This window comes from Somniosus microcephalus, chromosome 6, assembly GCF_052327205.1.
Source record: "Somniosus microcephalus isolate GS21.2 chromosome 6, FLI_Smic_1.0, whole genome shotgun sequence".
Lineage (NCBI taxonomy): Eukaryota > Metazoa > Chordata > Chondrichthyes > Squaliformes > Somniosidae > Somniosus > Somniosus microcephalus.
The window spans coordinates 32,209,829-32,236,844 of NC_140992.1; the positions used below are offsets into that span (position 1 = coordinate 32,209,829).

Consider the following 27,016-nt stretch of genomic DNA (forward strand, 5'->3'; position numbering starts at 1 on the left):
TTTACACCCTGCCCAATATTACTCTCCATCGACTTCAATGCAAAACCCAATTGGGCTGGGATGTAAAACCAACCGTCCACCCTGACGTAAGAAAACTACTAGGCACTTGGTCTAAGCGTTAAACAAAGCTTTAATCAACTGTTTTTCAACATGGAGGTCTAGTTGTGTCCTTCACTAGTTCCTGTTAAAGAATGTCCTGCGCAAGCTGGCCCCGTGCCTGAGTATTTATACTCTCCCTGGACAGCGCCACCCGCAAGCCGCTCAGTTGATTCATGTCACACCCGATCCCGTGGGATCCCTGACGGGCAGATTAGGTTAAAATTGCCCCTCCGAATTGTAAACAATTATATGAATTGGTTGCATGACAAATTCCACAATCCTTTTGACTTACTCATTTCTTTAGTCTTTGAAACCAGTGCAGCTGTGCCTTCCTGCTCTGGCCTTCAGGACCTAGATTCTTAAAGGTGTGAGTGGCCATTTACTTTTGTGTTGCAAGTTCCTATTTTTGGGGCTCCTCAGACAGTTTCTGTTAACACATATTACAAATAAATTCTTGAATTGTTTTATTTTACATTTTGAGTCAGGATGTCTTTAATTAATGACTTGTTTGTTGGTTGAGTTGTAGGCTCGCCTGGTTCAATTATTTCTGATGTCGGGGACGTGGATATGAGTCACTATAAAGGAGATCCGGGGTCACCAGGACTCCCAGGTCCTCCAGGACCAGTAGAAACAATGGGATATTCTGGTCCACGTGGCCCTCCAGGTATTGCCTGCTTTTGAAGTACGCACTGTATGTGAGTTCCGTGTGTTGGGCAATGTCCTCTATGAGATGGTGATGGTACCAATCTTGCATTAGGTCAGGTGTATCGATGGCATTACACAACAGAAGGTGTAGTAAGCAATACCGTGTAACCATTTGGATGTTTCCTGAAGGGTAGCAGGCGGCTAACCTATGACTGACTAAAACGTTCTGAGAAAATTTCAAGCAGAATCAATTAAAGCAGAGCAGGTCAGAAGGTGCAACCAAGCAGAATAGATATAAGCAAAGAATGGGTTAAGATAGAAATATCACTATATTATTACATGGTGTTTTCCTTCATTTTGGAAAATCCAGTTTTTAAGTTTATGTTGCGCTATCTAAAGAAATATTTCAGTAAATATGCAGTGTTTATGGCACCATGTACTTGATAACTTATTATATTACTGGGAGTGTAGCTTTATAAGCTGAGTATTGCATAAACATTTTTTGTCTGTTTTCATTTTAAAAAAGCTCCATAATCAGCAGCTGGGAGATACATGTGAACAGAAAAAAAAGACTTGCATTTATATAGCGCCTTTCATGACCTCAGGAAGTCCCAAAGCACTTTACAGCCAATGAAGTACTTTTGAAGTGTAGCCGCGGTTATAATGTAGGAAATGCGGCAGCCAATTTGTGCACAGCAAGCTCCCTCAAACAGCAATGTGATAATGACCAGATAATCTGTTTTAGTGATGTTGGTTGAGGGATAAATATTTGCCAGAACTTCAGGGAGAACTCCTCTGCTCTTCTTCAAAATATACCATGGAATCTTTTACGTCCACTTGAGAGGGCAGTCGGGGTCTCGGTTTAACGTTACATCCAAAAGACGGCACCTTTGACAGTGCAGCACTCCCTCAGCACTGCACTGGAGTGTCAGCCTAGAAGTCTCTGGGGTGAGACTGCACAACAGGAGGCGTAGTAAGCAATACATGTGTAACCTGGAGTGGGACTTGAACCCACAACCCTCTCTGACTCTGAGGCGAGAGTGCTACCACCGAGCCAAGGCTAAATGACTTGCTCCCTCTTTCCACCACCCGACTACTGGAAATGTCAAACTGGTGCTCTGGGGGTTGGGGTTAAGGCAACTTGCTGGCAGGGCAGAAGGAGGTTTACTCTGCAGCGAACCAATGCCATACCCGACCTGGGAGCACTTGGTACTGGGTGCAAAAAGGAAACATGTTTCCATTCCTCATGACTGTCACATCGCAAAAAAAATTGCTTAAAAATAAAATATAATTAATCTTTGAAAGTGACAGGCGCAAGAAGTAATATTTTTTCCCGCAGGTAATCTTTTTTATTGGCTCCTGTTGCATGGGAAATGAAAGCTGCTTTTGTATTGGTTTGAATGGGATGTCTTTGCTGCTGGTTACTGAAGCCCTGATGGATTGGTAAGGGCCTGTGTTAAGGAAGACCCAATAAAACAAAAATGGTGCAAACACCCCACCGATGCCAATATAAAAGCAGCTTAACTCAGGTATGCTGGGGAATTGAATGCTGATCTGTTATCAAACAAATGGAAGGACTTTCCATTCATGGGCTCATTTACCTTTCACTTAATTTGAGCTCTGTGTTTTCAGTTTTTACCTATTTATAAATTTATACGGGCTGAATTCCTATGGCTATTGCTCCAGACCCCTGCCATAACTCTGAAAATCAGGTGGGGCAGCTTGCAAAAAGGCTGTGCCGGATCCCAACCTTAATTCGGAATTCCCACTCGGACTTGTTAGCCCTTACAATGCCAGTTACGTGGAGGGGACATGAGGGCTGGTTCTGGGGGCCAGGGCTCTCTGTGCTGGGAGTTCCCATTTCCCTGGCCCCTGTGTAACACTGGAGGCTGTTGTGACGAATGAGATGAGGTTTACCAGATTCCAGAAGGGCACAAATGGGTCGCACAAGGGGAGGGTGGTGTGTCCAGGCCAGGCAAGCAGCCTCGAGCCTCAAAGATCAGGCAGGGTTTTTTCTTTTAATTTTAAAGGATTACCACCCTGGCACTTTTACACAGGTGACTGAGGTGGGGGAGTGGGGAGGGAGGCTGGGCAACCACCCCAAGGCTTTTGGCAGCGTGGAGCAAACGGAACAACTGAGATAATCCCTTTGTGCTCAGGGTGCCCACCAACCCTGTGCAAATGAGGCATCCTGCAACTAACCTTACACATCCCGACAGGGTCCGCATTGAATGGTACTGATGGACAACATCCAGGCCAAACTGCCAGGATTGCAGCCAAAGGGTTTTCAGGGCAATTCTTTTCATTTTCCTCTCAGACCATTAGTTTTTCTGATGCTTTTGCCATTTCCTTATCCTCCAACTAAAAATCCATTTTATTCCCACTTGTTTTATCTACATTTGAACTAAATAAGCTGGGAATCAGGGGGAAAGCTCACCACGAGCTGAGGTCATACCTAGCACAAAGGAAGATGGTTGTGGTCAATGTTCCCGCTAAGCTGCGCGGCCGCACGTCAGTCACCGGCTTTTATATGGAAGAAAACCACGCATGCGCGAAAATTTGAATGGGCTGCGCAGCCAGTTAAAGGGACCGCGGACACAAAAAAATAATAGGAAACATTGGTGGTGGTTGTTGGAGGTCAATCATCTCAGCCCCAGGACATCGCTGCAGGAGCTCCTCAGGGCAGTGTCCTAGGCCCAACCATCTTCAGCTGTTTCATCAATGGCCTTCCATCCATCGTAGGGTCAGAAGGAGGGTTGTTCGTTGATGTTTTCATAGTTTTCAGTTCCATTCGCAACTCCTCAGATAATGAAGCAGCCCGTGCCTGCATGAAGCGAGACCTGGACAGCAACATTCAGGCATAAGTGGCAGCAATTCACCAAGGCTTTTTAGACAGCACCTTCTAAACCTGCCACCTCTATTACCTAGAGAGACAAGGGCAGCAGGTGCATGGGAACACCACCACCTCCAAGTTCCCCTCTAAGTCACACACCATCCTGAATTGGAAATATATCACTGTTCCTTGATCGTCGCTGGGTCAAAATCCTGGAAGTCCCTCCCTAACAGCACTGTGGGAGTACCTTCACCACACGGACTACAGCGGTTCAAGAAGGCGGCTCACCACCTTCTCAAGGGCAATAAAAGCTGGCCTCGCCAGCGACGCCAATATCCCATGAATGAATTTTTAAAAGCTGCTTCTGGCTTTCCAAATACCGTCCCTTCTGTTTCTGTTTTGCATTCATATTAAGTTAAGGAATCCTACTGGGATATATTTGCCTTTTGCATACACATACACACACACACACACACACACACACACACACACGTACAAACACACACACAGGATGCACTATGAATGAACACTCATATTATGCTTAATTTTTGACCCAGTAAGGTATTTTATTCCCACTGATTTTCAATTAAATTCTTACTTTTTTTTCCTTAAATAAACACTGACATCTCGCAGTATATTTCTTCTCAAAATTAAAAGCTGAAAAAGCCATTTCAATTACTAATGTAGATTAATTATATTCCAACAAACCTGGACAAATGTATAAGCGTTCACTTTTCTGCACATCTACAGGACTCAAAGGATTAAAAGGGGAACCTGGATGGACAGGCGCTGATGGTGCACCTGGACCCCTTGGGCCACGAGGAAACCTCGGCAAACCTGGGCTGCGAGGAATCACCGGAGATCAAGGTGAGAAAAAATCTTATGGTTCAACTGCTTATTTTTTTCAACAGAAAATCTGGAATCATTTTATTAAAAAAACTTCCTGATTTATACCGAGTTTAAATGTATTCGTCGCACTAAGATCTGACTTACGCTTTCTTGCTATAAATTTCGCCCCCCCCCAGAAATTCTGGTGAAAGTGCAACGAAGATTCACCAGACTGATACCTGGGATGGCAGGAATGACGTATGAGGAGAGATTGGGTCGATTGGGCTTATACTCGCTGGAGTTTAGAAGAATGAGAGGGGATCTCATTGAAACTTATAAAATTCTAACAGGACTAGACAGACTAGATGCAGGAAGGATGTTCCCGATGGTCGGGGAGTCCAGAACCAGGGGTCACAGTCTAAGGATAAGGGGTAAGCCATTTAGGACAGAGATGAGGAGGAATTTCTTCACCCAGAGAGTGGTGAACCTGTGGAATTCTCTACCACTGAAGGCAGTTGAGGCCAATTCATTAAATATATTCAAGAAGGAGTTAGATATATTTCTTAAGGCTAAAGGGATCAAGGGATATGGGGAGAAGGCAGGGGCAGGGTACTGAGTTTGGATGATCAGCCATGATCTCATTGAATGGCGGAACAGGCTCGAGGGGCCGAATGGCCTACTCCTGCTCCGATCTTCTATGTTTCTATGAAATCTTGCTTGCTGTCTTCTTGTGGAACAGGGTTTGACTCCAAAATTCTTGGGCTCTGGGAGAGCAGGAAGGACGATTTCCATTCATGGTGGGGGGTGGTTGCAGGTGGTAGGAAGATGGTGAGGGGGGAGTGTGAAGAACTTGGATAAAAATCCAGTTATGCCAGGGTTTTGCCCCGTTTACACTGCTCCTTTAAATTCCACTGGGGAAGGCCATGGGCTGATCTTACATCCGTCCACCCTACGTCGATGGGGTGTGTCTGGGGTCGCCAACACTGGTTCAACGTATCCCTGGAGCTTTCACCACATGATCTCCTTCCCCCAACTGCCCCGTCCAGTCAAACACCCTTTTTTCCCCATCTCCAATATATTTATAACAAATAAATGAAAGTCATAGGAGGCTTAATTCGGTTGATTTGCGCCTCCCGTTAGCGCCTTAAGTGGGCGCAAATCAACTAGTGCCTAAACGCGGCGCCGCTAACGCTTCCCGCGAAATTCAGTGGGGGATTAGTGGCTCTGCGCCGCCAGCGTTGACGTCATCGCCGTGCGCAGCACCCCGCTCGCGCCCCGGCTGTAATATTGGGTGGCGCCCCCCCATTGACATACCGCCAGACGCTATGTCCGCCGGGGTCAGGGGGGCCTACCTGCAGTCGGGGCAGCGCTAGTTAAAGGGGAGGTGGTGGGCGGCCATTTTTGTTGCTGGCTGCCTGCCAGCACCTGCCCCCGTTGCTGTCCCCGGCCCCCCCGTGAAGCTCCCCCCCCCCCCCCCACGGGGTGCCGGCTGCTCTCCGTGAGCCCGGCACTCCTCTTGAGTGCCGGGCTCGTTTGCCGGCACTCCCGATCCCTGGTGGCCCAGCTGGGCGCCGGGAGGCGTTGCGCCAGGCCCTTCCCCTTTAATAAGGGGAGGAAGGCCTGCAGTACTGCGGCAAGTAGCGCCACGATATTGTCTCGCAGCGCCCCAAGAGGGATACGTGGCGCTTCCAGTAGCGCCCCTCCTCCCTCTCGGGGCACTACCTGGGAAAATCGGCCGCGGGGGCACTAACTTTTATGGGGCGCTAAAAATTTTTACCCCATAGTCATAACGGTACAGAAGGAGGCCATTCGGCCCATCGAGTCCATGCCGGCTCTCTGTGGAGCAATCCAGTCAGTCCCATTCCCCCGCTCTATCCCCGTAGATCTACAAGTTTATTTCCCTCAAGTGCCTATCTAGCCTCCCCTTGAAAACATTGAGTGTCTCCGCTTCCACCACTTCCGTCGGCAGCGAGTTCCAGGTCATCAACACTCGCTGCGTAAAAAAGTATTTCCTCACATCCCCCCTGTATCTCTTGCCCAAAGCCTTAAAACTGTGTCCAAAGTGTATACATGCTTGGAGTTGCAAAGTGTTCAAAGAAAATGATAAAAATTCAAAAATTTTTTAATACCCCCTATGATTATCCTCCTAAGGTGCTCACGGAAGTGTCCAGGAGATTAATCTTTAATTCCTGGAGACTCCAGGACAGTTCTGGAGGGCTGGCGACCCTAGACGTGTCATGGGAGTTCCTGGACTTCCCTGGGAAATTCCGTTTATTCCATCCTTAAAAGGGCTCAACCAAACCCGCTGAGAGCTGGCGTAAGAACCGTTGTCTTGGGGACTATCTGGGTCCTCAGCGGTTCTCAAAACATTTGAATGTTTTTATCATTTTCTTTGAACATTTTCATTTATTAGCTATAAATACATTGGAGATGGGACAGAAAGGCTGTTTACTGCCAAATGTCTGAAAATTTCTCCGATGGAAGCAAAAAATAAATTCGCTGGCAGCTTGTCCAGGCAGGGTCTTGGGGTCCTCCTGTCAGAATGTCTGGGTGCCACCCTGAGATCATAGTCATAGAGTTATACAGCACAGAAAGAGGCCCTTCGGCTCATCATGTCCGCGCTGGCCATCAAGACCTGTCTATTCTAATCCCATTTTCCAGCACTTGGTCCGTAGCCTTGTATGCTATGGCGTTTCAAGTGCTCATCTAAATGCTTCTTGAATGTTGTGAGGGTTTCTGCCTCTAACACCCTTTCAGGCAGTGAGTTCCAGATTCCAACCACCCTCTGGGTGAAAAAGTTTTTCCCCAAATCCCCATTAAACCTCCTGCTCCTTACCTTGAAACTATGCCCCCTGGTTATTGACCCATCTACGAAGGGGAAAAGTTCCTTTCTATCTACCCTATCTATGCCCCTCATAATTTTGTACACCTCAATCAGGTCCCCCCTCAGCCTTCTCTGCTCTAAGGAAAACAACCCCAGCCTGTCCAGTCTCTCTTCATAGCTGAAGCGCTCCAGCCCAGGTGATCAGTTGGTAGATTTAGGCAGATGCATTTGATACACCCACCCCGGCAATGCAAATAACTCTGTTCCTGGGATGGGATCTACGATGAGTGCTGCAGGCAGATGAGGGTTCTTCTCCATCAAACTTTCACTGACCCTCAAAAATTTCAGGGGCCTTACATCCATTTAAACTTCAGGTGGTCAGCATTGGATTGTGTTACTATCAATGCACCAATGGTCTTGTTCCTAATTTTAACATTGGAGACAGAGGTTGCCTACGACTATCATTTCCCCCTTCCTCTTCCACTTCTGAATATCCCCAAAAAACAGAGTAACCCTACATAATGTCTGGACAGTCAGGAAGCAAACATATCCACTGACGTAATAAAACTCACTACGCACTTGGTTTGAGCAGAAAGCAAGGCTTTAATTGTTTCAGAACATGGAGGTCTAGTTGTACTTCACTAGTTCCTTGTCTTACAAAATGTCCCTGAAAAGCTGGGGCAGACGTCCGAGTATTTATACTCCTTGGACGACGCCACCAGCTGGCCGTCCAGCGTTATTTCACAAGTAGTTTCTTGAATGATGAGATTTATAACACCCACCAGAAAGTTGGTAGCATAAATGCTTGCAGCATTATCATGATGTTGCAAGACCAGCTCATGAACACGATTTAAACATGCAAGTTAAACCCCCTGTGCACTGAGCAAAGTGAAAGAAGCCCCCAACACCTGCAACTAAAAATTAAAATGCCTGGAAAAAAAATTTGGGGTGCAAAATTATTGATAGAAATTTGAGAATATGGAAAAAAAAGTATAAAAGAAAACCAGCACTGGGCTAACAAGGTACTGTAAGCATTACAACAAGAGCAATTTAAGAGCTCCTTCATCTGTGGAGCATTCTCTGATCCTATCCCAAATGGGCACAGATGGGGAAAAGTGCACACGTGGTGCAAACACTATAGAATTGTGCGAGGTGTAATTTAAACACTTTTACATCAAGTCTGGGGCCTTAGTGAGGCTGAAGCATGAAATGGATCTAACATTTCAACTCACTCAATATGGAAGAATGCTGAATTGTAGCCCAGAAAGAAATTGGTGTAGGGCCTGCTCTCCCAGTTCTTTGTGTCCTCCATGTCAGTCGTGCTGCTGTTATCCTGGCCAATGGGGCTGCTGAATTGGCCCTATAACGTGGCCCTAATCTCGTGTAACACCAGCACAACTATAAGAAGATTTACCGCTACAGGTTCTATGATAGCATGTGTTACTAAAGGAAGGTGGAATTCCTCAGGGATCAGCTCCAAAGTAGTTTCAAAATCTGAACCAATATAAATACGAGTCCAACAAATTTATTACAATTTGTCCATTTTTGATTAGTTTGGACGTTGGATGACTTACAGTTGCCATTGCTTTATTAAAGCTATAATGTAACTTTGTCCTTTAATTCAGGCCCTCCTGGACAACAAGGACCATTAGGAAATCCAGGCATATGTCCTCCATTCTCTGCTGGGTTCTTGATTGTGGTGCATAGTCAGTCACAGAAGATACCCACATGTCCTCAAAACATGCTTAGCTTGTGGCAAGGATACAGTTTGCTTTATCTGGAGGGCCAAGAAAAGTCTCACAATCAAGATATTGGTAAGTACAGACAATGCATAATCTTATATATATGATAATATTCCATACTTTCCTATTTTGTGTCTTACGGTTTCTCAGCTGTGTCCTTTGCAGTGTACATCATCTCAATTTTATTCAGAATGATAATGGCCACAAAGTTGCCAATTTAAAGTGATGCACCAAACACTTTGGGGGTTATTTTGGTGAAAGGGTGAAACCAGGCGCTAAGTAGGTGCTGTGCTAATAAGACACACCTGTTTGAATGCCTGGTTTTAGCATCCAATTTTGGGGCGAATTGCTGATTACCATGATTTGAACTTGCCTGAAGGCGCTAAAACGGACACCTGCAGGTTTAGGACTCGAGCACTGATTAGAAGCAATTTTCTGGAGCGGTATATGCAGGCTCCACATACTCACTCCCACTGAAGGTGTGGAGTGGGCTGTCTGACACAGGATGGCTCAGGGACCGAGGGAGAGGGTGCACAGTTTCTCAGATGTGGCACTATCCAGCCTCCCATTAAATGCATCTATACTATTCACTTCAACCACTCTCTGTGGTCGCAAGTTCCACATTCTCACCACTCTCTGGGTAAAGACGTTTCTTCTGAATTCCCTATTTGATTTTTTGGTGACTATCTTATATTGATGGCCTCTAGTTATGCTCTTCCCCACAAGTGGAAACATTCTCTCTGTATCCACTCTATCAAAACCTTTCATAATTTTAAAGACCTCTATTAGGTCACCCCTCAGCCTTTTTTCAAGCAAAAAGAGACCCAGCCTGTTCATCCTTTCCTGATATGTATACCCTCGCATTTCAGGTATCATCCTTGTAAATCTTCTCTGCACCCTCTCCAGAGGTTAAGGAGTCCACCTCGCTGTCCTCTCCCTCTCTCCTGCAGCAGCTGGTGCTGCTCTGCCTGGCCTCATGTCCTCCTCTCATTACTCCTGCAGATCTAGGGGGACCCCTAGCAAGATGCCAATGACCAACCACTCCCTTTCTCCTGATGACTACTATAAGGTCTCCAATAAGGTGGAGTCGCACAGCACTTACTCTCTTTAGGAGAAGTCCTCAGAGAATTTCCAGAATAATTGTTGATATGTTTCAAAAGTCCTCTTGAAACCTCCAGCAGCAAGTGAACAGTGAAAGCTGAGCATGCCTTTAAGTAACGCTAGAAATCCTCAGCAATGACTTGTTTACTCCTGTTCAGCTGACCACGGTTCAGAGAGGATGTTGAAGCGCCAGCCACCAAAATGCCGTGCCGCCTCTTTAATGGGCGCTATCGGGCAATTTAATTATCAATCAGGCCTTTATCGATCCTCCAGGCAGCCGTTCCTAGCGTGCACTTCTACTCCTTTACCAAGGTGGTGTCTTTGGCTAATCATGGACTAAACTGGCATTGCAGCTCAAGACCTCACCTTGGCCACCTCGGAGCCTCTTTAGCACCTAAACTATCTGGGGGAAACCGCCTCTTTCATTTCCACATAATGTTTGTGAGGAATTTTCCCTATGTATCAGTTTTTTAGAAAGCAAGTTTAGATTTACCAGATGGTCAATGAATGCTGACAACATCCTGCACTATCTCTCTCGGCCCCTCCAGTCTCAATGCTGTCAGACTGCTTGCTTGACATCCAGTCTTGAATGAGGCATAATTTCCTCCAGCTAAACATTGAGAAAAGAAAGACTGACTTGCATTTATAGAGCGCCTTTCACAACCTCATTATGTCCCAAAGCACTTTACTGCCAATGAAGTACTTTTGTAGTGTAGTCACTGTTGTAATGTAGGGAAGGCCAATGCTATTGTCTTGTGGCCCACATCACAAACTCCATACCCTTGCCACTGATTCCATCACCCCACCCCTACCCCCCAGCTAGTGTCTCAGGCTGAGCGACAATTTTCGCAACCTTAACATCCTATTTGACTCCGAGCTGAACTTCTGACCCTCTGTCCTCTCTACCACAAAGACCGTCTACTTCCGCCTCCATAATATTGTCTGCCTCCGCCCCTACTTCATTCATACCTTTAGACTTGACCATTCAATACTTTCCTGACCGGCCTCCAATCCTACACCCTCCATAAACTTCAGCTCATCCAAAGCTCGACTATCCGTGACTTATCCCACACCAAGTCCCACTCGCCCATCACTCCTGTTCTCGCTGGTCTTTCAATGCCTGAAATTTAAAATTCTCATCCTCATGTTTAAATTTCTTCATGGCCTCGCACCTCCCTACTTCTATAACCATCTCAAGCCCTGCAAACCCCACCACCACTGCCTGAGTAGCCCAATAATAAGGGATTTCAATTCAAAATAACATGCTTTCTATATTAAAAATGTTGGGAAAAATCTCTTTTGTGATTGCATTCCGTGTGCGTGAACAGATAATAAATTGAGAAATAATATGCAGCAGTCTGGTTAGATAGTCCACAAGACAGGTTATACTAATAGATGACCATCTGCACAGCATTTTGTTTAAGCCATGAAGCATACTGCTGTAAGTGCTTTGAGAACTAGGTGGTAGAGTTTGTTGGCAAAGACTTCATAACTCACTGAGTTTACACCTCCTATGTACGCCAGACAGTGGCAATAGGGTTTACGTTGGAAACCAGGCTCAGCAGTGTCACGCCATAGCATAAAACTTTCTGATTTTACATTTTTTCCTTGTAATTTTTCCACTCTCCTCGTTCTCCTAATTTCCTCAATTGGATACTGTTCACTAGGCAGCAATCACCCTCCAGTGCCTTGGCCAAGTGCCAAGTCTGAGCCTGACAGTGGGTGCAGGCAGGCTACCCAACTATTGAGCACATCACAGCCTAGCCCAATCCATCCTCACCCAACATCCACACACTGGTGCTTCAGCCGAGGTCCCTGTATAATCAGGAGCTTCACTTGTGGCCATTTTCCCTTTCTCACCCTGGGGTACTGCAACTCAATGCAGTTCACCTCTTGTTGCCCCAAATCAGCTGACTGAAAACAGAGCGTGGTTTGAATCTCGACCCTTCCTCATCTGTATGGTTTGGAGACTTCTGATTTTACATTAGTATTAATTCTGTGGCATTACTACTCAGGAAAGAAATTGCCACTTTGGACACAACATGGGATTGTTACTCATAGACTGAGGTAGCTGCAGCTTGGCAGGAAAGCCTCCTCATGGTCTACGACACAAATGGGAATGTGTGCTTGGTGCTGTCTCTGGACAGAAAGTGGAGGGCTGTGCCCAGGAGTAGCATTGCTGTGCTTGGTGTACAAGAGAAAAACTGGCTGAGTTTGTGTTTTGACAGCAATTCATCTAAATGGCATGGCTCTCGAGATATTTTATTCTGTTATTTCTGATCATGTTGTCAGATAGTTATTGATAACCATTACTGCAATCTTGCTGTTCTCCCAGGTCTAGCTGGCTCTTGTCTGCCAATGTTCAGTACTATGCCATTTGCATATTGCAGCATTGATGAAGTTTGTCACTACGCCACTAGAAATGACAAATCCTATTGGCTGTCTACCACCGCACCTATCCCCATGATGCCACTCATCGAACATGAGATAGAACCTTACATCAGCAGGTGTTCTGTCTGCGAGGCACCTTCTGTCGCAGTGGCTGTCCACAGCCAGGATCAGACCATCCCTCCTTGCCCATCAGGATGGATCAGCCTTTGGGCTGGATATTCTTTTTTGATGGTAAGCTGAATTTTTAATAGGTTGTCCACTTAAGATACATTTATACACATCATTATAAAACCAAAATGGAACGTATTAGCTTTAAATTTATCACATGGTGTATTACCTTTGTAATATGAATAATTATCAGTGGCAACAGAAAATTACATGTAACTATGCAGTAAAATAATAGATCCAGTGATCTGTCACGTCCCTACAAAGCTAAAGAATTGAAGACTTGATTACAAAGCATGAGTTCCAAAACCAGTCTCAAGTGACACTGGAACGGGAACGTCCGCCCAAGGAGTGAATTTTGCCAATATGGGCCAGGTAATCTGAGGGACAGTGAAAACTGATCTGGAAGAAAAAAAGAAAGACTTGCGTTTATGTAGCGCCTTTCATGACCACCGGACGTCCCAAAGCGCCTTTTTTTTATATTCGTTCCTGGGATGTGGGCGTCGCTGGCAAGGCCAACATTTATTGCCCATCCCTAATTGCCCTTGAGAAGGTGGTGGTGAGCTTTACAGCCAATGAAACAAAGAAACATAGAAGATAGGAGCAGGAGTAGGCCATTCGGCCCCTCGAGCCTGCTCCGCCATTCAATGCGATCATGGCTGATCATCCAAATTCAGTACCCTGTCCCTGCTTTCTCCCCATATCCCTTGATCCCTTTAGCCTTAAGAAATATATCCAACTCCTTCTTGAATATATTTAATGAACTGGCCTCCACCGCCCGCTGTGGCAGAGAATTCCACAGGTTCACCACTCTCTGGGTGAAGAAATTCCTCCTCATTTCAGTCCTAAATGGCTTACCCCTTATCCTTAGACTATGACCCCTGGTTCTGGACTCCCCGGCCATCGGAAACATCCTTCCTGCATCTAGTCTGTCCAAGCCTGACAGAATTTAATAGGTTTCGATGAGATCCCCTCTCAATCTTCTAAACTCCAGTGAGTATAAGCCCAATTGACACAATCTCTCCTCATACGTCATTCCTGCCATCCCAGGTATCAGCCTGGTGAATCTTCGCTGCACTCCTTCCATGGCAAGCACGTCCTTCCTCAGATAAGGCGACCAAAACTGCACACAATACTCAAGGTGCGGTCTCATCAAGGCCCTGTACAACTGCAGCAAGACATCCTTGTTCCTGTACTCGAACCCTCTCGCTACGAAGACCAACATACCATTTGCCTTCTTAACCGCCTGCTGCACCTGCATGCTTACCTTCAGCGACTGGTGCACAAGAACACCCAGGTCTCTTTGCACTTCCCCTTCTCCCAATCTATTGCCATTCAAATAATAATCTGCCTTCCTGTTTTTGCCACCAAAGTGGATAACCTCACATTTATCCACATTATAGTGCATTTGCCATGTTTCTGCCCAATCATCCAACCTGTCCAAATCGGCTGGAGATTCACGACATCCTCCTCACAGCATACCCTCCCACCCAGCTTTGTGTCGTCTGCAAATTTGGAGATGTTACATCCAATTCCCTCGTCCAGATCATTAATATATATTGTGAACAGCTGGGGTCCTAGGACCGATCCTTGCGGTACCCCACTAGTCACTGCCTGCCACGCAGAAAATGACCCGTTTATTCCAACTCTTTGCTTTCTGTCTGCCAACCAGTTCTTTATCCAAGTCAATAACTTGCCCCCAATCCCATGTGCCTTAATTTTGCACGCTAATCTCTTATGTGGGACCTTATCGAAAGCCTTCTGAAAGTCCAAATACACCACATCCACTGGTTCTCCCCTATTTTTTTACCAGTTACATCCTCAAAAAATTCCAGTAGATTACTCAAGCACGATTTACCTTTTGTAAATCCATGTTGACTTTATCCGATCCTGTCACTGCTCAGCATTCACAGCCCTCTGAGTGAAGAAATTCCTTCTCATCTCGGTCTTAAATGGTCTACCCCTTATCCTGAGACTATGCCTCCTAGTTCTAGACATTCCAGCCAGGGAAAACAACCTCTCGGCATCTACCCTGTCAATCCCCTTCAGAATCTTATATGTTTCAATGAGATCACCTCCCATTCTTCTAAACTCCAGAGAATATAGGCCTATTCTACACAATCTCTCATCATAGGACAGCCCTCTCATCCCAGGAATCAATCTAGTGAACCTTCATTGCATCGCCTCCAAGGCAAGTATATCCTTCCTCAGATAAGGAGACCAGAACTGTGCACAGTACTCCAGGTATGGTCTCACCAAGGCCCTGTACAATTACATAGAAACATAGAAACATAGAAGATAGGAGCAGGAGTTGGCCATTCGGCCCCTCGAGCCTACTCCGCCATTCAATGAGATCATGGCTGATCATCCAAACTCAGTACCCTGTCCCTGCCTTCTCCCCATATCCCTTGATCCCTTTAGCCTTAAGAAATATATCTAACTCCTTCTTGAATATATTTAATGAATTGGCCTCTACTGCCTTCTGTGGTAGAGAATTCCACAGGTTCACCACTCTCTGGGTGAAGAAATTCCTCCTCATCTCTATCTTAAATGGCTTACCCCTTACCCTTAGACTGTGACCCCTGGTTCTGGACTCCCCCGCCATCGGGAACATCCTTCCTGCATCTAGTCTGTCTAGTCCTGTTAGAATTTTAAAAGTTTCAATGAGATCCCCTCTCATTCTTCTAAACCCCAGCCAGTATAAGCCCAATCGACCCAATCTCTCCTCGTATGTCATTCCTGCCATCCTAGGTATCAGTCTGGTGAATCTTCGCTGCACTCCCTCCATGGCAAGAACATCCTTCCTCAGATAAGGCAACCAAAACTGCACACAATACTCAAGGTGTGGTCTCACCAAGGCCCTGTACAACTGCAGCAACACATCCTTGTTCCTGTACTCGAACCCTCTCGCTACGAAGGCCAACACACCATTTGCCTTCTTAACCACCTGCTGCACCTGCATGCTTACCTTCAGCGACTGGTGCACAAGGACACCCAGGTCTCGTTGCACTTCCCCTTCTCCCAATCTATTGCTGTTCAGTTAATAATCTGCCTTCCTGTTTTTGCCACCAAAGTGGATAACCTCGCATTTATCCACATTATACTGCATCTGCCATGCATCTGCCCAATCACCAAACCTATCCAAATCATACTGGAGTTTCTCGGCATCCTCCTCACAGCACACACGCCCACCCAGCTTTGTGTCGTCTGCAAACTTGGAGATATTACATCTACTTCTCTTGTCTAGATCATTAATATATATTGGCCCAGAAATTTGGGTCGGGGGCTTCGCGCGGGTGCAAGCCCCCGACCTGCACTTACCTTACGCGCCGGCCGTTGAGATGTGGGCCACCGTGGAATTCCGATCCTGGGCCTGCTCCCGCTGCCGGCGCGCAGTGCTTGCGTATCCCAGGGGCGCAGTTAGTTCGATGCCTCCCCTGGGATCACGTGGGCCATGGGGAGCCAATCGGAGCAGGGAATGCGCCATTCATAAGTTTGACAGGAAGAGCTGTCAAAACTTATAAATACTACGGGCCCCAAAATGTCACTAAATCTTCAAATAAATTTTTTAAAAGATCACATTTTTTAAATAAACTATAAATTACATGAAATAACTATTTTAAACAATAATTTAAATTTTTGAAAAAATCATTTTATTTTCTAACGGCTAAAAATATACTTACCTTGCTTTAAAGTATTTAAAAATAATAAACTTGTTTAAAAAATGTTTTAATTTTAATTAATTCACCACTTACTTTGTAAAAAGCAGGCCTTACGCCTGCTTTTTAAATGTGTAACTTCTGGAGACTTACCCTCCCGGGAAAACCTGTAAAAAAAAAACGTAAGTTCGATGCACATGCGCAGCCTCTCCTGCGCACGCGTTCGAACTCTGAACCCCTTCTTTCAGGGGAACGGAAGTGCCGGTTTCCCACGCATGCGCAGTACATGCAGGAAACTGGCACTTCCATTGGGTCTACGGGTGAGTACCCCGTGCGTACTCACCCGCGGAGACCCGAATTTCTGAGCCATTGTGAGTAGCTGGGGTCCTAGGACCGATCCCTGCGGTGCCCCACTAGTCACTGCCTGCCACTCGGAAAAAGACCCGTTTATTCCAACTCTTTGTTTCCTGTCTGCCAACCAGTTCTCTATCCAAGTTGATACCTTGCCCCCAATCCCATGTGCCTTAATTTTACACGCTAATCTCTTATGCGGGACCTTATCGAAAGCCTTCTGAAAGTCCAAATACACCACATCCACTGGTTCTCCCTTATCTATTCTACCAGTTACATCCTCAAAAAATTCCAGTAGATTAGTCAAGCATGATTTACCTTTTGTAAATCCATGTTGACTTTGCCCGATCCTGTCACTGTTTTCCAAGTGTTCTGCTATTACATCTTTTATAATGGACTCTAGCATTTTCCCCACTACCGATGTCAGGCTTACCGGCCTATAATTCCCCGCTTTTTCTCTACCACCTTTTTTGAATAGTGGGGTAACATTAGCTACCCTCCAATCCATGGGTACTGATCCAGAGTCTATCGAGTTCTGGAAGATGACCAGCAATGCATCTACTATTTCTAGGGCCACTTCCTTAAGTACCCTGTGATGTAGATTATCAGGCCCTGGGGATTTATCGGCCTTCAGTCCCATCAATTTTCCTAACACCATTTCCCTACAAATACTGATTTCTTTCAGTTCCACCCTTTCATCAGACCCTATGTTCCCCGGCATCTCTCGGAGGTTATTTGTGTCCTCCTTTGTGAAGACAGAACCAAAATATGTATTTAGTTGGTCTGCCATTTCTTTGTTCCCCATTATAAATTCCCCTGATTCTGACTGCAAGGGACCTACACTTGACTTCACCAATCTTTTTCTCTTCACATATCTATAAAAGCTTTTACAGTCAGTTTTTATGTTCCGTGCAAGCTTACTCTCATATTCTATTTTCCCCTTCTTAATTAATCCCTTTGTCCTCCTTTGTTGAATCCTAAACTGCTCCCAATCCTCAGGATTATTGTTTTTTCTGGCCAATTTATGTGTCCTCTCCTTGGATCTTATGCTATCCCTAATTTCCCTTGTTAGCCACGGTTGAGTCACCTTTTTTGATTTATTGTTATGCCAAACTGGGATGAACAAATTCTGTAGTTCATCCATTCGGTCTTTGAATGTTTGTCATTGCCTATGCACCATCAACCCTTTGAGTGACATTCCCCAATCAATCCTACCCAACTCGCTCCTCAGACCATCGTAGTTTCCTTTATTTAAATTTAGGACCCTAGTCTCTGAGTCAACTCCTTCATTCTCCATCTTAATGAAGAATTCGATCATATTATGATCGCTCCGACCCAAGGGGCCTCGTGCAACAAGATTGCTAATTAATCCTTTCTCATTACATAATACCCAGTGTAAGATGGCCTGATCTCTGGTTGGTTCCTCGACATATTGGTCCAGGAAATCATCCCGTAAACACTCCAGGAATTCCTCCTCCACAGTATTGTTACTAATTTGGTTAGCCCAATCTATATGTAGATTAAAGTTACCCATGATGACTGCTCTGCCCTTACTGCACGCTTCTTTAATTTCCCTTTTAATGCCATCCCCAACCTCCGCCTTACTGTTTGGAGGTCTATATACCACTCCCACTAACGTTTTCTGCCCCTTAGTATTTCTCAATTCTACCCATACAGATTCCACATCATCAGAGCTAATATCCTTCCTTACAATTGTGTTAATCCCCTCTTTAACCAGTAATGCTACCCCTCCTCCCTTTCCTTTTTGCCTATCTTTCCTGAATATCGAATACCCCTGGATGTTGAGTTCCCAGCCTTGGCCATCCTTGAGCCACGTTTCCATAATCCCAACCAAATCTTATTTGTTTACCTCTATTTGCGCAGCCAATTCATCCACCTTATTACGAATGCTCCTCGCATTAAGACACAAAGGGGGAGAAATTCGGTGGGGCCGCAAACGGGGCACCAAGCTCGCCTGGGCGCCGGAATTAGCGCAGCGATCGGAGCAGTTGCGACCGCCGGAAATTCAGCTTGAACGCCCCAAGAGGGACACGGGGCGAGTCTCGAGGCGCTCCGCGTCCCTCTTAGGGCGCTGAAACTGAATATCACAGCGCAACGTGCCGCAGCGCCACACGCTGCGGCACGGCGCGCTGTGGTACTGCAGGCCTCCCTCCTATTCTTAAGGGGGGGGGCCTGCACCAGCGCGATCGGAGATCACGAGTGCTGGCAAAAGAGCCCAGCACCGAGCAGACGTGCCGGGCTCTCGGAAAACAGCCGGCACTGCTGCGGGGGGAGATCAGGAGGCCGGGGACGGAGGTGCTGGCAGGCGGCCACCGAAAAAATGGCCGCCCTGCACCTCCACCTTAATTTGCGCCAGTGCTGCCACAGGTAGGCCCCGTGAACCGGGCGCGATTTGCGAACGGTGCTGCAGAGGCGGGCGCTACCGAATATCGAGATCGGGGCGGTAGCGGGGTGTTGCGCACACCAGTGACGTCATCGGTGGCGGCGCAGCGCAACAGGCTAACGCCACCATTAGCGCCCCAGCTAAATATCGCGGGAGGCATGGCCAGTGGCGCTAAAGCCACTGAGTGCCCTCTTTAGGCACTAACTGGTGACGCAGCCCACTGAATTTCTAGGCCAAAGCCTTCAGGCTTGTTTTTTTAACGCTCTTAGACCTATTAGAATTATTATTTACTGTGGCCACGTTTGATTTAAACCGTTGATTTCTCTGACTGCCACTTTTATATTTCTCCTTCCTATCTTTTGTTTTTATCCTTGTTTCCCTTTCCTCTGTCTCCCTGCTCAGGTTTCCATCCCCCTGCCATTTTAGTTTAAACCCTCCCCCAGAGCACTAGCAAACACTCCCCTTAGGACATCGGTTCCAGCCCTGCCCAGGTGCAAACCGTCCGGTTTGAACCGGTCCCACCTCCCCCAGAACCGGTTCCAATGTCCCAGGAACTTGAATCCCTCCCCCTCGCACCATTCCTCTAGCCACGTATTCATCTGAAATATCCCTCTATTTCTACTCTGATTAGCACGTGGCACTGGTAGCAATCCTGAGATTACTACCTTTGAGGTCCTATTTTTTAATTTAACTCCTAACTCCCTATATTCCGCTTTTAGGACCTCATCCCGCTTTTTACCTATATCGTTGGTGCCTATATGCACCACGACAACTGGCTGTTCACCCTCCCCTTCCAAGATGTTCTGCAGCCGCTCTGAGACATCTTGACCCTTGCACCAGGGAGGCAACACACCATCCTGGAGTCTCGTTTGCGGCCGCAGAAACGCCTATCTATTCCCCTTACAATAGAATCCCCTATTACTATAGCTCTACCCCTCTTTTTCCTCCCGTGCTGTGCAGCAGAGCCACCCCTGGTGCCAGGAAGTTGGCTGCTGCTGCTTTCCTCTGATAGGCCACCCCCCCCCAACAGCACTCAAAGTGGTGTATCTGTTTGAGAGGGGGATGTCCACAGTGGACCCCTGCACTACCTGCCTGTGCCTAGTACTCTGCCTGTTGGTCACCCATTCCCTTTCTTCCTGTCCAACCTCTACCTGCGGTGTGTCCAACTCCGTAAACGTGCTATTCACGATGTCCCGAGCATCGCGAACGCTCCAAAAAGTACTTTTTGGAGTGTAGTCCCTGTTGTAATGTAGGAAACGTGCCAGCCAGTTTGCTAATGTGATAATGACCAGATAATCCATTTCAGCGATGTAGGTTGAGGGATAAATATTGGCCAGGACACCGGGGAGAACTCCCCTGCTCTTCAAAATAGTGCCATGGGATCTTTTACGTCCACCTGAGAGGCAGAAGGGGCCTCGGTTTTAACGTCTCATCTGAAATCTGGAGGAGTGGTTTTCAAAAACACTCGAGGACACCTCCTGATACATCAACCAAGTAGCAGTATTGATAGCCTGTGACTAAAGCAACACTTTTTTTTTAAGCAAGGCCTTTGGTATGTATGGAAGAGAGGCTACGTTTGGTGCTGGGTGAAAAATAGCAGGAGTGGTGCAATTCTGGTCGATGCAACTTCATCCTGTATACTTACTTCCCAATCTATGCTAATTGTCTTTGTCACACACCAAGTGGATTAATATAATTTCCCACAGGAGAGAGCGTTTGACTGCAAACAGGTGTTGGCTCACCTTTTTGCTTCTTATTCAGGGAGTGGTGCATGGCACCGAAGGTTAGAATTTAAAAATATTAAATAAAACTAGGAGTGTTACAGATTTAACTTCCAGTTATGAGTTTTACATCGTACCTTCTTGTTGCAGCACACAGGAGCGGGTGCTGAAGGAGGAGGCCAGTCTCTAACGTCGCCTGGGAGTTGCTTGGAGGATTTCCGTTCAACGCCATTCATTGAGTGCCAAGGGGCTCGTGGCACCTGCCACTACTTTACTGATAAATACAGCTTTTGGCTGACAACTGTGCAACCAAACCAGCAGTTTGAACTATCTGCTCCATCAGAAACTCTGAAAATAGAGCAATTACAAAGGCAAAGAGTTAGTAGATGTCAGGTTTGTTTGAAAAAATAAATAATTTCAGCTGCATTGGAATTCTACAAGATAAGAATATGGTAAGACCTTTTACCAAAGGGAAGACAACAATTCAGGCCTAATGGTTAATGGTGCTCATATAATTTCTCTCTCTAAGTACACCTTCAACTTCAACTGATTAGAAAATGTATGTCAGGAGAATGTGGAATTTACACTGGCACTAGCATGCTTATGATAATCAATATATTAAAAAGTAAAATCTATGGAGATTAAATTTTATATGAAATGTAGATATGTAAAATTATTTTTTAAAAAGCTGAATTATTTTTGTCACCTGGTCTTAGCACAAACTTGTAAAATTAAGATGACAGAAAAAAACTACATAGTCAAGGCATTTGAAAGTGGTCTGTGAAAAGTTATTGTAACTATATCACTGTTAATACCAATGGTCCCGATAGTAGCTCTGAAGCGCGTTCGGAGCAGAGTGGGTGCGATATCGAGTCCAAAACCTGGAAGAGGTATCGGCTTGTCGGTTTGTGGTATTTCAACGGTGCCACCACATTATAATATTACTTCTGGGTTTGGCATTGAATGCATGACCGCGGGCACGGTGCGGACCCACATGATGCGATCTCAACTGGAGCAGTCAAAGGGCTAATCCAAGGATGGAATTTGGAGGAGTTAGACATTGCAGCAAAGTGTGGGCGAAGTGCTGTAATGGATTCAGGATGGTCACGGACTGCACCAAGATTTAATGACGCATCCCTTGATGCACTGCTGGTCCCTTGATCCACCTTTTATTGTCTCTTCTGCTTCTTTTGTCTCTTTCACTTCTTTCGTCCGATCGCAGCCCTGCCTTCGATCTATTTTCTTTTCTTTCCAGTTTTGAAGAAGGGTTCAACCCGAAACGTCAACTCAAATTTCTCTCCACGGATGTTGCCTGACCTGCTGAGTTTTTCCAGCATTTTCTGTTGTTATTTCGGATTTCCAACATCTGCAGTATTTTGCTATCGTACCATCGAGTAGGCGAGCGATACTCTTCCTAGAAATGGGAGGAAGAAACCTGCTCTTGCAATGAAGAAGGTGTAGCTGGAGGTGGCCGAGGAGGTCAGAAGCAGGTGCATTGTGCCACGCTCCTGGCTTCACTGCAGGAAGTGCTTTAATGACCTAACCAGGTCAGGAAAGGTGAGTACAGTTGCACATTCACCTACATCCTGTTGTGCACATCATCACCCACCCCACCCCCCCCACCCACACTCTGCCTTGTCAAGCCTACTCCATCAGATAACTCCTCACACCCACTTACCTTGTAAGCACACCCATCATTCTCTTTCTATGCATTTCCTCACATGCGCATCTATCAATCCACCACTGAGACTCCCCCTGATCCTTATGCAATTTGATGCCTCTCCCTGATAGTCACCCTCACCAAATGCACTGCATCCATTGGGTGAACACATGCCATTACTCATAGGTCTGTTCTTTGCCCCATTGCAGGAGCAGGGATCACAGAACACTAGGGAGAGGAGGAGGACTGGGGGAAGGTCCTCCACAGATTTCCCAGTTGACAGCTGCAGTGGAGGAAGCACTGGAGATCAGTGGCATCTCACCGCTCCTGACCGTGGGAAATGAGAGACTGGGACCTCCCAGTTACCTGGTGACGGAATTAAATATCAGCAACTCATATTTCATAAAACACTCAGCCATGTTGACTTAATTTCAGCAGCGAGTGAAATATGATCATCTTCATAATGCTAAGCTGCAACATTCTTACCTTGCCATTAATTCGTGTCTTTTCTCTCCGTCAGGGCCTTCGTGTGTGCAGTAGCTGTCAGTGGACCTCCTGGATAATGAGTCCACAGAGCAGCTGATTCCTTCTGAGGGTGCACCATCACAGGACTCATGCTTACCATGCATCAGCGCAGATACTCACACGTCAGTAGATCCAGCTCGGCAGTTAGTTGGGATTTCACCTGGTGACACAGTTCACAAGTGAGCACAAGCAAACAGTGGTGGCAGGGGCGGCTGTGGAGAGGTCGTATCGGAGGGTGCAACCCTCTCCAAGTTCTGCTCAGCTGGACACTGATGCTGTACCCTGGGGGACCATTGATGAAAAGGAGGGGCAGCAGAAAATCTATGATTTACTGGCAGGCCTCCACACACACTGTCCATGATTGCAGAGGCAATGGAGGAGTCTGCCTCCGGTATCAGTGGGTTGATGTCACAGGGTGTTGTGAGGATGTCGTCTTCCATGGATAGCTTGGCCAACTCCGTGGAACCTCAATCACAGCAATCAAATAAGTCAATGCAGGCCTTGACCACGGCCGTGCAGACTCTGAATGCCAACATTTAAATAGGATAACAGATGCCTTGGCCTTACAGCACAGCATTGATCTGCACCACGATGCTCTCCAGCAGAGTGGTAGCACTTAAGTGCGGCTGGTGCACGAGAAGGATAATGGTGAAAGGGGACATGGAAATGGGAACTCCACTCAAAGGGCTCCCACTTCTCACCATTGCCCCCCCCCCCAACCCACCCCAGTCAGTACCCGATATGCTGCCTCCTCTCCCGATGGCCGAGTCTGCCCCTGCACAGGTGCAGGTGCAGCAGTCTTTGGCGGGGCCCTCATGGGCTCCTGTACCCGGAGGTCATACACCAAGAACATCTCAACTGTCAGAACAGGGATCTGAGCAGCCTGTCTCTACCTCTGCTGAAGCCACAGGAGTTGCACCATGTAGGAGCGGTAGGAAAAGAAAGAGTAAAGCTTTGTAGTTCAACAAGTGTATGCACAAGGGCGTTTGACAAAATGTTCTATATTGTTAAGTTTCCATTGTTTAATAGAATCACATAAAATTTATTACCTTGCACCACTTTCCCATGTCGCCCATTCTTGGTTGTTGGGCGGCAACTCGCCTTTTCAGTTGCTTGTTGATGAAAGGAAGACAAGAATTGACGGGGACCAATGGGTGGTTGGTTGGTTCTCGGACTGCTTTGTGTCAGTGGGATTGGCAGGGAGGGGGAGAGAGTGGCCATTGGGTGTGATTGTTACATCAGTCCAGTGGTAGGGACTAACTGAACCTTACATATATAAGGGAATCCCTGACATCCCAGGCAGCAATGTGAGGGGCTGGTGCTGCGTTGGGTAGCCATCTTCATCCTCTGCCTCCTCCTCATCCTCCATTGGATTTGTCTGCAAACGATGTGTGCTCAGCGTCTTGTTCCTCCTGCAGCTCCAATCCTCATTGCTGTGCAATATTGTGCTGAGCGCCGCACACCATGACCATTCTGGAGACCATTGCTGGTGAGTACTAAAGGGTGCCTCCAGATCTGTCCAGGCACCTGAACCACATCTTGAGCAGGCCCATGGCTTGCTCAATGACACATCTGGTGATCATATAAGAACATAAGAAATAAGAGCAGGAATAGGCCATACGGCCCCTCGAGCCTGCTCCGCCATTCAATACGATCATGGCTGATCATCGACCTCAACTCCACTTTCCTGCCCGATCTCCATATCCCTTGATTCTCCTAGAGTCCAAAAATCTATCTATCTCAGCCTCGAATATATTCAAAGAATCAGCATTCACAGCCCTCTGGGGCAGAGAATTCCAAAGATTCATAACCCTCTGAGTTGTCATTGTACTGCTCCTGGGGTTAGTTATGAGGGGCTTCATTGGTGGGGTTAGTTATGAGTGCCATCGGCCAAGTTTGAAGGGGGTATCCTATGTCTCCTAGCTGCCACCCCTTAATTCTGCGTGCAGGTCCAAAGAGGTCGGGGAGCTTGGACTGTTGTAGGATGAAAGCATCAGGGAAGCTCCCTGGGATACTGGTGCACGCCTGCATAAATCTTTTCTTGTGGTTGCACACCAGCTGAACATTGATCGAGTGGAAGACCTTGCGGTTTACGAATACTCCTGGTTGACCTGGGAGGTGCGCGGATTGCCACGTGTGTGCAGTCGATGATGCCCTGCACCTGTGGGAAGCCAGCCAGAGATGCAAACCAGAGCGGCCATCCATTCTGACTGGCGTCATCACAGGCGAAGTTGACATAATTACTGGCCCTGGCAAACAACCCAGCAGTGAAGTGCCTTATGCATTTGTGTGCAGCCGACTGGGAGATCCTGGATATGTCTCTGGTAGTGTCCTGGAAGGATCCAGAGGCAAAACAGTTGAGGACGGTGGCCACTTTGACAACCACTGGTAATGCGTGGCCACCAGGTCCAGCAGGGAGCAGGTCTTCTTCTAGGAGGCTGCAGATGTCTGACGTGACAACCGTCTGGAAGCACTGCTCTTCTGAGAGGTCACGAGAGCTAAGCCTCTGCCTGTACACCCTGTTACGTGGGTAGTGCCTCCTGTGACCTTGATCCCTCTGCTGCTCCCCTCTCTGCTGCTCCCCCCTCTGCTGCTCCCCTCTCAGCCGACCACCTGCAGGTCTCTCCACAGCAGACTGTTGCTATTGCTGCTGCTGATGGTCATCTTGCTCCTCGTCCAAACTAACCTCTCAACACCAGCACTCTCAACAAATCCTTTCGCAGTGGGGGGTAAGGAAGCAGCCGTGAGCACTGAGTATTTATTGATGTCTGTTTGCCTGACTTTTAATGAGCCCCACGAATTGCCGTTCAGTCTTCTCGCCTTCGTTTCAATGGTGCGTTTCAGGAAGCCTGGGAAACCCGTGCATGTCTTGTTAAATTTAAATCCCGGTGAAAATCTCGTTCAAATTGCCTCATATAAATATTATAAGGAGTGACCCGCCTCTTTGGGGTGGGGGTTACGCACACCCATCAAAATGCGCTTGTGTTAAACCCGGAAGTCGACGTGTTGGAGCCGGCTTCTGGACACGCTGACAGTTTCACCGATTTTAAACACCCTCCCGAACCCAAACTCACACACTCTTTACTATTAAAATCCCCCTATAGGTCTGTGAAAAGTTACTGTAACTATATCACTGTATCAATAACAATAAACATTCCAAACACATTAAAACAGTAAACTCTGCCAATTTAGTGGAAGATGATCAAATGTTGACCTTTTTCCTCACCAGGCTTCATTTAAGGTGCTGTGAGTGTTGATAAACTTAATTTACGTTATTCTTAAGGTGCCAACAAAAAGCCCAAGGGGGATCCTTTATGTTGCCAGGATATTTATTCAGGAGGTATAGATTTTATACATGATTTAGCCCCTAATGTCAAATAGTGTGATAAGACCTGGTGACGCAGATATAAATAGGGGCTGGATTATTTTGCTTCTGTGTTCCCCGCCTGCGATTTTCTGCCCATTGAAACAAGTGGGTGGAAAATCCTGGACTGGGAAGCATAGCAGCCAGGGAATCGTACAGTTCATTTAGTCACTTTCGTACTATAGGCTATTCAGTGCATGTCTAAAATAATTCACAGTACTGTATTTGTCTTTCAATATGCACAGAAACTTTCTGCTGCCTTTATTCTGAGACAAATGACAAAAGCAAGAGTACACTGGCATGCCGAACTTATCAAAGGTTTTCTGTGAAAGAAATGGCAAATTCTCTGATTTCTTCCTTATTATGGTGCTTTGTTAATTCAGAACCATGTATTTAGCACAATTGGACAAGTGCACAAAATGATGCGCGGTCTTTCTGTTGCTTTCAAGTGTCCATATTAAATGTCACATTGGTTCAGAAACAGGATATAATGAATGTGTGTTGCCTAATTCTCCTCTGCAGAAATTTTATTTGAAGTCATTAAATGTTAACAACCACTTGAAACACTGAGGCATTGAATGGATTGCACAGTAAAAAAATACAGTACAATGAAATGGAAGAAATTAAAGCTATAAGCACTAAATATAACCCAGATCAAAAATATCACATTATTTTATCCTGGTTTGTGTGTTACTTGAGTTGCT

At 46.4% G+C, this 27,016-nt stretch overlaps 1 protein-coding gene across 1 annotated transcript; it reads left to right on the plus strand.

Annotated features, from left to right (window-relative positions):
- The first annotated feature begins 605 nt into the window (after positions 1-605).
- Positions 606-26,803, plus strand: LOC147115587 (collagen alpha-2(IV) chain-like). Its single transcript, XM_085989960.1, has 5 exons — positions 606-763; positions 4,328-4,444; positions 8,855-9,043; positions 12,408-12,694; positions 20,914-26,803. The coding sequence occupies exons 1-5, from the start codon at positions 667-669 to the stop codon at positions 21,172-21,174; spliced, it is 951 nt and encodes a 316-aa protein (XP_085846086.1). The 5' UTR covers positions 606-666; the 3' UTR covers positions 21,175-26,803.
- Positions 26,804-27,016: the final 213 nt, after the last annotated feature.

Excerpts from the sequence above, each read along its gene's own strand:
- LOC147115587 (XM_085989960.1), top strand. The coding sequence starts at position 667 with ATGAGTCACTATAAAGGAGATCCGGGGTCACCAGGACTCCCAGGTCCT. Across the intron at positions 4,445-8,854 it reads AGGAATCACCGGAGATCAAG|GCCCTCCTGGACAACAAGGA; the intron begins GTGAGAAAAAAT and ends CCTTTAATTCAG. Across the intron at positions 12,695-20,913 it reads CTGGATATTCTTTTTTGATG|CACACAGGAGCGGGTGCTGA; the intron begins GTAAGCTGAATT and ends TTCTTGTTGCAG.